The following is an 11448-nucleotide window of genomic DNA, read 5'->3' on the forward strand; positions in this document are numbered from 1 at the left end:
CAAACGTGCTTCCCAGAGCATCTCTCTGTGGAGTGACACATTTAATTATCACTGGTAAAAAAATGAATGATGACATCAACTGCAGCATATGGTAGATGGTATGCTAGTAGCATGCTCTTGTCACATGCAGTGACAAGAGACAGGCCATGTGACACAGTTAGACTATAGGAATCACTCAAAAATAATGTACAGCAAAAGAAGATTGTCAATCACTTTCATATCACTTGCAGACACAGCAAGATATGGGACACTGACAGTGCAAAGACAGTGTACATGTGCACATATTTCTTGCACTGATGATTCACACTTTCCTTTGTATGAATGAATGTGTCTATGATAATACTGGCACTTAACATGGTAATGAGTGTGTTGTGCCAGTAATAAGTGTTATGTTAAATTGCTAATATTCACTATTGCCATCAAGACAAAGACCTGACAAAAGTCAATACAATGAATTGTACTTGGCAAAGAAGTCATTGTGACAGTTGAAAGTGGTTACTGGTTAAACAAAGTGTATGCAACCCCAAACTAAAGAAAATGTCACAATGTTGCTCAGTGTGTTGTTGAGATGTGTGACGTTTTACCCACACACAAGGGACCACTCTTGTGTTGTTTCAGTGCCAAGTACAGTAGCAGAGAGGCATCTTTATTTAGTGACCTAGGCTACGTGACCTCTCTCGCCCCACTTGACTTGTGCTTTCCTCGAACTGTGAAAATACTCTTATGGAAGTTTACCAATGTTATGTTTTAGATAAGATAGCATGTGGGGTTATGCAAGTAATTTTTACCTGATGTTTGACCGATGCACTATTGTTCATTATGGCATGGCCTCATTAACCCCTGCTCATTTTTCTATAGGGTGGGATGGCTCAGGGTATACTGTATATAGGACAGAGAACAGCAACTTGCAATGACCCTGGTCTACAAGACACACTTCACCTCATTGACACCCATGTACACGAGCTGTTTACTATACATATTTGTTTTCTAGTCATTTATATGATGTTTGGAAAAGGCTTTCTTGGAATGATAATTTTAGCAGACTTGTATTGTACTGTACTTCCCTGCTGGTCCATAATCAATCAATCAATCAATCAATCAATCAATCAATCAATCAATCAATCAATCAATCAATCAATGTTATTCAGCTTCAGCAATATACAATTATTCTATATGCCCTTAGCTCATTATGTATAAGACAATGGAAAATAAATTGTAAAATGCTATCAAAAAGGAAATCCAAGTTGTCCAAAATTGAAAACTCTTTACTGTATGTTTTTTCAGCATGTCATCATTACACAAATCATACAGTATGCATACACGTACACGCACACGAAAGGTGAGAGTGAACAATTTATATTGGGAGAGAGCCAAAGCTGATTTACAGAAACACATTGGCACCGTCATATTTAGCCTATGTTTTATGCATTTTAGCTCATTTCTTAAAAGGTCAAATTGAGGGTTGCAGAGAAAAATGTGTTGCTCATGTTAAATTCCTTTCCTTGGGCCTCTTATAACCACAAAGTCAGGCCAGTGACATTTATTTCAGTAGATCGAGCTGGGAATTGCTATACAACACATGCAGCAACCACCCGCAGCAACACATTTCTTAAAAAGAAATGCTGTCCAGAGCCACAGATAAATAAATAATTAAAAATACAAATAAAATACAGCTTTCTAATGCTCAGTAGCTGTTTCATTATTTACCAAGAAGGGTAGCCCTTCTTCAGCCGAGTGACAGCCCTGGAGGTTATGTCAGAAAAGTTTTTTTTTAAAGTGTCTCAGCAAATCTACCTAGTAGTAACACATTTTGTGCGCGCATGCGTGCACACGCATGCACAAGTAAAATCTACCTACAGTAGCTTAAAGGGCCACTTCACCCCTTTTGCATCCAGATCATATTTTGATGATGTTTGGACGTCACTGGTGTTCCCACGCCGATGGGTGTCACCACACCCATCCTCCAGCGCACATCTTTGCCTCCAGTTACCCATACTTGGCAAACATTGGCTTTGACATGGTAATATGTGTCTCCACAAGGGTGTGAGGAAACACAGCTCTGTTTGCAAACTAATTTAAACAGTTGAATGATTATAAAACAGATATCTGTTATAACGAGAAGGTTTTCAAACGAAATCACATTCCTGCGGTTTCTATATCTTGTGCTCATGTTGTTTGTGTGTGTCTGCCACAGTGTTTTACAACATGCCAGGAAGGTGTGAGAAAATGTCGTAAGAACGCACCTGTTACCAGACTGCAGGGAGTCCTTATCTTCCAGGTGGAACTTTGGAGGTCTCCCATTGGTTTGAACGGAAGGGTCGAAAAGTTATAAATATGAAGGGGCGAGCCCCTGGGTCCAGTATCTGCTCTCCTCCAGTGGCTAACATGAGGCTGTTCATTCTGGTGGCTCTGTTCGGGCTCGGCGCGGCCCAGCACAACCCCAACACCAAGCATGGCAGGACGGCCATCGTCCACCTGTTTGAGTGGCGCTGGGCCGACATCGCAGCTGAGTGCGAGCGCTTCCTGGCTCCCAACGGCTATGCTGGAGTTCAGGTAAATCTGATGGATAATGGAAAGACAAATATATATTTTATTATTTATTTATTATTATTATTTTGTTTTTTACTGTCAGGGAACTCATATAGAGATTTAGTTTAGATTGTCTTCTTCCATATTTTGTACAGTGCAAATTGATAACATTTTGAGTCTTGGACACCTGCCCTTTTGCCTCAAAGTGCCCTTTTCCTGCGCAACACCTGTGGTTTACATGGTAATGAGAACGTGTTGCTTATTTTACTGTCCAATAACATGGGCCAAGTTATTGTGGAACATCTTTCTCCATTAGAATAACACATCCTATATTTCTGGTGCGAAATGGCATAAAGAAAAAAAGAAAGAAGAAAAACACCACAAAGATTGGCGCATGCTATGCGCGCACACGCACACACACACACACACACACACACACACACACACACACACACACACACACACACACACACACACACACACACACACACACACACACACACACACACACACACACACACACACACACACACACACCTTGCTTTTGTGAACTTGCAAATTGGCTATTTTCCCTATTCATCGTACAAGGATGTACAGTATGGGTATCTATTGGTTAACTAAATAGATATTTTCTGAATATTGCCTGAAAAGGATTATCAGTCAGCTCCGTTGCTAGCTGGGCCGCTTGGCCCATCTCCAGTGTTGGAAGTGAACAGCTGTTATCTCACATGCTTATGTTTGTTCCTCATGCTGCTCAGATCTCTCCCCCCAATGAGAATATTGTGTTGACCAACCCCTGGAGACCCTGGTGGGAAAGGTACCAGCCAGTCAGCTACAACCTGTGTACTAGATCTGGCAGTGAGCAGGAGCTCAGGGATATGATCACCAGATGCAACAATGTCGGGGTAAGCAAACAGTTATTTCGGCAAATTTCCACCAGGGATCATTTTGTTTCCATCTCGTTCTGTTTTTTGCATCTTCCTCGTTGACTTCTGCCACCTCAAATGGATCATGAATTATGGTCAGCAAGTTTCATGGCAATTCATGGCATCTCATGGCCCATTAGAGTAAACTACACCAACATCAGTAGGGTGCATCCTCCTGTGAGAATGAAGGTGCTCAGAAACTTCCATGACAATCCAGACAGTTAGCGATATCCATTTTGAGACCATGCAGTGTTGGACTGCATAGTACTACACCAACATTTCAGACAGATGCCTAGATTCTGCTATTTAAAAACACGCATCTGTGACATTTTAGTTGTCGTTTTTAACACACTACTTGATCATACTACAGTGTCACACAAAAGCATCAAAAGTAGCAGATCTAAAATTAAGAAAAGTAATAGTTTTGGACATTTTAGAAACGGCCCCAGGTGAACATTTACTACTGATGATTTCTACCTGCAGGTCAACATCTATGTGGATGCTGTCATCAACCACATGTGTGATTTCTACCTGCAGGTCAACATCTATGTGGATGCTGTCATCAACCATATGTGTGATTTCTACCTGCAGGTCAACATCTATGTGGATGCTGTCATCAACCACATGTGTGGAGCTGGTGGCGGAGAGGGAACACACTCCTCGTGTGGGAGCTGGTTCAGTGCCAACAGGAAGGACTTCCCCAGCATCCCCTACACTCAGTCGGACTTCAACGACCACAAGTGCAAGACTGGCAGTGGCAACATTGAGAATTATGGCGATGCCAATCAGGTATCGCATGACAGCTATACTCACCGATCAATAATAATATTAATTAATGATGAAATTGTAAAGTATTGCAATCCAATTCAAGTGAAATTTGTGTTTAGTTATTGTATGTTTAGTTTTATTACGGTGATTTGCCGCTCAAAACGATCACCTACACGGCAAAGACCTTATGTGTCCGGGGGGCCTAGAAAATTACTCTAGCCCAGCTAGGGGCCTCAAGCCCTATAAATCCGGCATTAGTCGCACCATAGACAATGTGAAAATGTGGCGCTTTCTCAGGACGCAGACGTGTTATGAGCTCCCTAAGAGACTCAAAAGCGAAAGACGCTTACAATATGGACACAACGTTTCTAAAAACACACAAGGACGCCCTAATCTGTCCTCTAGTTCACCTGATAAATCTATCAATCAACCAATGCATTTTTCCATGTACCTGGAAAAAGGCTGTTGTAACACCCATTTTTAAGGCTGGGGACCATTCAGACATGTGGCAAACTATAGACCAATTAGCATTTTACATATTGTATCCCAAGTGGCTGAGAAATGGGTGGCAAAACAACTGACTGCTCATTTGAACTCAGACTACAATCCTCTGCACCCACTGCAATTCGGTTTTCGCTCCAACCATTCAACAGAAACAGCAAACTGTTACTTTCTGGAAAGTGTAAAGTCAAAGTTAGATGCAGGAGGCATAGTGGGTTCTGTATTTCTGGACCTCAAAAAGGCATTTGACACTGTACACTGTACACCATCAGGTTCTCCTGTCAAAGCTCTCCTCCTTTAACTTCTCTAAAGAAGCAATCAAATGGATGCACTCATATTTAACAAACAGGAACCAAAGTGTTCGTATTGGTACTGGTACTCAGTCAACATATCTTAACTGTAACATTGGCGTTCCTCAGGGATCAATACTGGTTCCTATCCTGTTTAGTTTATATATAAATGATCTGCCTCCCGTCTGTCAAACTGTCTCCATACAAATGTATGCCGATGACACAGTTCTTTATGTACACGCTAAAAACAAGCAACTAGCAGCAGATAAATTAACTGCAGCCATGGGCCACGTATCAGATTGGCTGAGGAACTCATGTTTGCATCTGAACAAAAAAAACTGTCGGTATGTATTTTTCACGTAACTCCACAGACCCTGACATTGACATTCTCATTGAGGGTAGTAGTATTCAGATAGTATCAGAATTAAAATATCTTGGAATTACACTAGACTCAAACTTACACTAGACTCAAAATTTATCTAATTTCAGACACATAAGACCATATCTAACAACTGATGCAGCTAAACTCTTCATGCATGCTATGATTTTTTCACACATAACATACTGTTTCACAACCTGGTCACAGAAAAATCAGACAACTTTAAAACCAATAGAATCACTGTACAAACAGACATTAAAAACACTTTTTTTCAAAAGCCCATCCGTTACCACCATTGCCACATAGTTCAAAAGTACAACTTATTTAATTTTAACAGCTTCAAACACTTTGCAGATGCTTGTCTCATTTTTAAGATCTTAAATGGACTTGCACCTCCACCACTGAACCAGTTCATAGATCGAAGGGACAGTGGTGACAGAGCAACAAGGGCAACTACCAGAGGGGACTGTGAAGTGCCAATCAGACGTAGTGTGTTTGGTAAAACAGTCTTCTCTGTTAGAGCCTCCCATCACTGGAACAGTCTCCCCACAGAAGTAAGAGAGACTTCCAACTATCTGACCTTCAAATTCAACCTGAAAAGGTGGTTAAAAACAATTCAAATCTGTAATCATGAGTAACTATCAGCACTAATTAGTATTCGGTGTTATTTCTCATTTCACTTTGCAGTTGTTCTGTCCCCTGTACTATGTTGATCTGTATTGTATTGTATTGTGTATGGTCATGGTGTTGGGTGCCTGCACATATGCACACATGGCATCAACGCATGGTGTTGTGTGCGGGCACCCCACACTTTGTCTTTCTTTTATCTGTCTTGTACTGTGTTTTTGTATGGACGTGGTGTTGGGTGCCTGCACATATGCACACATGGCATCAACGCATGGTGTTGTGTGCAGGCGCCCTACACTTTGTCTTTCTTTGATCTGTTGTACTGTGTTTTGTATGGACGTAGTGATGGGTGCCTGCACATATGCACACATGGCATCAACGCATGGTGTGCAGGCGCCCTACACTCTGTCTTTCTTTTATCATTTACTTTTTAAGAGCCTGCCCAGGGACTACAGATGAAATTTAGCTTTGGCTAACTCTGGCCCATTTACATTGATGTGAAAACTGACATGTTGATTAATGAGCGTTGTCCCTGTCAATTTTTTTTAAATAATAATAACACAGGTGCTGTTGTGAATTCAGCGTAAACCTTTCTGGCTTCCTTTCCGAGGTTCGTGACTGCCGTCTGGTAAGTCTGCTGGACCTGGCCCTGGAGAAGGACTCTGTGAGGGGCAAGGTGGCTGACTTCATGAACAAGCTGGTCGACATGGGCGTGGCTGGATTCAGAGTGGACGCCTGCAAGCACATGTGGCCTGGTGACCTGAAAGCGGTGTACGGCCGCCTCCACAACCTCAACACCAAATGGTTCCCAGGTGGTTCCCGGCCCTTCATCTTCCAGGAGGTAGGCTGGTGTCGAGATTTTCAGTGGTTTTCCCAATGCTATCTATTATTACAGTTTTTGGGCTTCTGGTTGTTGTAGCTTCAAAGCGAAAATAACCCATATTCTTATCATGCTAAAGCTTTGTGATTGCTGTCTTGTTTTTTCTTTCAAGGTTATTGACCTTGGTGGCGAGCCCATCAGTGTTAACCAGTACGTCCATCTGGGAAGGGTGACAGAGTTTAAATATGGTGCCAAACTGGGAACAACTTTCCGCAAATGGAATGGCGAGAAGCTGTGTTACACCAAGTATGTCTGTTTATCAGTTTATCTGTACATATATTTGGTTTTCAATCCAAAGCATGAAATGATCCAGCGGTATACGTACAACTATACTAATATGTTACCTGATGTCCCTGCAAGAACATCATTCAAGTTTTATATTGGAGATTGGTCTCATGGTTATATTGTCTCATCCAGGAACTGGGGTGAGGGATGGGGCTTCATGGCCAATGGCAACGCGCTGGTGTTCGTCGACAACCATGACAACCAGAGAGGCCACGGTGCCGGCGGTGCCGCCATCGTCACCTTCTGGGACGCCAGGCTCCATAAAATGGCTGTGGCCTACATGCTGGCCCACCCATACGGAGTGACCAGGGTGATGTCCAGCTTCCGCTGGAACCGCCATATTGTGGACGGAAAGGTATAGGTTCCACAAAAACATCCCTGTCTAACCAAAACATACAGTGAAAGCACCAAAATAGAGCGAGAGCGAGAGCTTTGCCAGGTAAACACCACCACTACTCCAGTGGCTGGTGTAGTGGGAAATTCTGAACATATCAGGGCAAAGTTACATACTATGCTGTAATACAGAAAACAAATCAAAAGTAAATAATACAGCCACGTAAAAAACGTGGGAAATGAAAGTGTTGCCCCCACCCAACTACGATTGTATGAATAATAATTTTGCCGGTAGGTCGGAAACTCATTCATTCATCAGTTACACTCATTAACCCGTCGATTCATTCATTCATTAATTTGGTGACTCACGCTTGCACACCTCTTGTGGATGAGTGGATCACGTGTGTTGTTGTTCTTCTCTAGGACCAGAATGACTGGATGGGTCCTCCCGCCCACGGTGACGGCAGCACCAAGCCTGTCCCCATCAACCCGGACCAGACCTGCGGAGACGGCTGGGTGTGTGAGCACCGCTGGCGGCAGATCAAGTGAGTTCTTATTAGAACTGGGTTTTTCTCAAACATTTACATTTCAAGGACCCTCCTTAACTAGTCTCTGACGGTACATAAATGGAACCAAATGGACCCGTTCACCGTAATTTGTATACTGTCACAGTTACATTCTTGTAAGGGTCCCTTTAGAACCCCCCCCCCCCCCCCCCTCCCCCCAGAAGAAACTATGTGAGTCCCTGGACATCACTTTGAGAACCGCTGCCTAGGACATGTGATACACACAGTATAATATAAAATGTGCCCAAAATAGGGATTCCAGCTGCGTTAATGTGGTTAAAAAGGCATGGTCCTTTTCTGACCACATCTGACATTTCCAAATAGTGCAATAACATATTTGCAGTTTCTGATGTGTGAAGCATTCTACAATAGACAACTTATCGGACTGTAGCTGACTTGTTCTGAATTCCCAAGTAGAATAACACAAATGTAATAACAACTGTTTGATTCCTGTCTGGAACTTGTTGAACTCATGATTAATACTTTCCTCAAAGCGCTGAAAATGCTGAATTCATGCAGTCCTTACTCTGTACTGTACAATCCAATCCAGTACACAGTGTGATTGATAGTTCTTTTTGCCCTGGCTCCCCTCAGGAACATGGCCATTTTCCGTAATGTGGTCAACGGACAGCCCCACTCCAACTGGTGGGACAACCAGAGCAACCAGGTTGCCTTTGGGCGTGGTAACCGTGGTTTCATCGTCTTCAACAACGATGACTGGTGAGGACAATTTATCTGCAGCATGCAGATAGCTATCGTGAAATGGATTTTTAAAGTGACAGTTTAATTTGATTCAATCCGATTCACTTTAATTAAAATGTAAAGAAGACATTGCAGTCTGCACAATGCAGAGAGATAAATAAATATATACATGGTGCATTCCTATAGCACCTTTCTCCACAGCATTGTACAAGGTGCATTACATTCACATATTCACACATCCATTCACACACTGACAGCAGAGAAAACTATCCAACCTGCTTTGCTCAAGATGTCAAGAGTGCCACTATACTTCCTGAGCTTCCTTTCTTCGTACTTCCTTTCTTAATCAATACTAATCGGTTGATTAGTGACATTTGTAAACGGTAAATGGTGCATTTATATAACGCCTTTTATCCAAGCCGGTTCTAGTCCTGACTCCTGAGTCACTGTCACCATGTGTCTCACTCCTATTGTCCTGTGACACCCTCAGGGACCTGGATGTGACTCTGAACACTGGCATGCCTGGTGGCACCTACTGCGACGTCATCTCCGGCCAGAAGGACGGAGGCAGGTGCTCTGGAAAGCAGATCCATGTCGGCGGTGATGGCCGTGCACACTTCAAGATCAGCAATAGAGACGAGGATCCCTTCGTGGCAATTCATGCTGACTCCAAGCTGTAAATGCACACCCCAGCTTGCAATATTACATATTACATCTCTAAATTTGAATTTTATTATTAAATTAATTTTGAATTAAATTAAAAAGTCTTTATTGAATTTTGCCAATTTCAGAATACTTTTTAGGAAGACTCATGCTTTCAGTCTGTCAGTATCATGATGAGCCTAAAGTTTTGGATGAAGCGACAAAAGTGGGTGAATTTAAGTAATACTAATATTAATAGTATGCATACAGTTTTCTTCTTTTTAAGCTTAGTTATTGAGGCTAGGCAAGAACAGGCACAGACATAAAACAAAACAGGTACTTTTATGTGACACTGTATGACAAAGTACTGTAGGGCATTCATTTACGAAAGAAAAAACCCTAACAATTTGAAACATGGGGATACAAGGTTTCTGCTCAAAATCTATGTTATGTTATGTCCTTCATACTTCATACATGCGGAAATATCCAACAAGCTCACGATGCATCACATAATGATATGTTGTGGTTTGTAGATCTGCTATTTATAAATGAAAAATGTATGACAGAATGAAAATCGTATAAAACTAAATTATGTTTTGAAAATGTTCACCAATATAACGAGATGCACCAAAATAGGAACACATGGATCATCTGTTTTATAATCAGTCAGCATTACGTATTCACGTTGGCTCGATGCTTTCATCTCTAAACTCATCAAACACACGTGAGACCTTCTCTGACATCTGGGCATGAAGGTCCAACGTTCATCATCTTCATCTTCCAATCCCCCCTGCGGAGGAGAGCGAAGGCTTTCGACACGGCCATGAACGTGCCTGCTGCCCATCAAGACAGAGAGAGAGAAAGAGAGATAGAGAGAGAGACAGAGAGAGAGAGAGAGAGATGGAGGAATGAGGCGAGGAGGGAGGTCTGGAGGAGAGCTGGAGTGATGGATGGAAGGTGAGATGGACGAGTGGAGAGAGAGCCATAACGTTATGGAGGTTAGGAGTGATGAAATAATGCATCCGTTCTCAAAGTAAGGGTCCCGGGGAGTCGGGGACCACCCGCAGTCCAGACGGACCCTTGGACTGTAGCTCTGAGAGTGTACAAATGAAACCAAAATGGACCGTTATTGGTCCAGTCCATTTGGTTTCATTTGTATAGACCCTCAGTGTTAAACACAAGTAAGAAGTAACAAATAACTAAACTATACTGGAACACCACAAATTCCTCAGTGTTAACGTATCTCTGAGATTTACAGAGACCTGTCAGACCCTTTGTGGTCCCTGAACCTTAAGTTGAGAACCACTGAATTAATGGAACGGAGTGCAAGGAACCAGAGGCATCTTTTACACTCGCTGAAAATAGCCAATATAGGCTACAACAACCTTGTTTCCAGCACACGACACCGGCGTAGCCTAGTACTGTATATAACAAAGCATAATTGGTATTTTAGTGAGATGAAGATATGAAGGCGTGGATGGAGGGACAGCATATGGGAAGGTATACAGAGGAGAACACACGCTGACAATTCCTCAATCAGAACACACTAATGGGCACAGAACATGGACTGCTCCCTGGGAGGTCACACAGGACCACATGAGTGGGTTGTTATGCACCATTTCATATACTGGAAGTTCATATACTGGAAGTTCCCACCTTCTCATGTGTGCATTGTGCATGTGTTTGTGGCCTATACTGTACTGGAGTGGAGACTTTCTTCAATGTTATACAGAAGAAACAAATTAGTATTGTGAAACTATAAACTCCACTGGTTATAAATACATTCCTTGCTATATCTCGGAGGAATGCACTACGTCAATCAATCAATCACTGTAATATTATTCTTACCCTTATTATTACCCTTATTATTATTATTATTATTAGTAGTAGTAGTAGTAGTAGTAGTAGTATCAAGTTAGATTTTTCAGTATGGAGAACCTCAGTAGAAATTGATCCTGTGACCATGTTGTATTATGTTATTGCTCCATATACACAAAGACATGTTATTACGCAGCAGGTT

At 42.2% G+C, this 11448-nt stretch overlaps 1 protein-coding gene across 1 annotated transcript; it reads left to right on the forward strand.

Moving 5' to 3' along the window:
- Positions 1 to 2385: 2385 nt before the first annotated feature.
- On the forward strand, positions 2386 to 9466 carry LOC310870152 (alpha-amylase; the record flags this gene model as incomplete). Its single annotated transcript, XM_083781229.1, has 9 exons — positions 2386 to 2553; positions 3288 to 3434; positions 4047 to 4244; positions 6631 to 6861; positions 7013 to 7146; positions 7318 to 7540; positions 7942 to 8063; positions 8679 to 8804; positions 9277 to 9466. The coding sequence occupies 9 exons, from the start codon at positions 2386 to 2388 to the stop codon at positions 9464 to 9466; spliced, it is 1539 nt and encodes a 512-aa protein (XP_083637355.1).
- Between the last annotated feature and the right edge of the window lie 1982 nt (positions 9467 to 11448).

The sequence above is a fragment of the Protomyctophum parallelum genome, assembly GCF_964188405.1.
Source record: "Protomyctophum parallelum genome assembly, chromosome: 14".
Taxonomy (NCBI): Eukaryota; Metazoa; Chordata; class Actinopteri; order Myctophiformes; family Myctophidae; genus Protomyctophum; species Protomyctophum parallelum.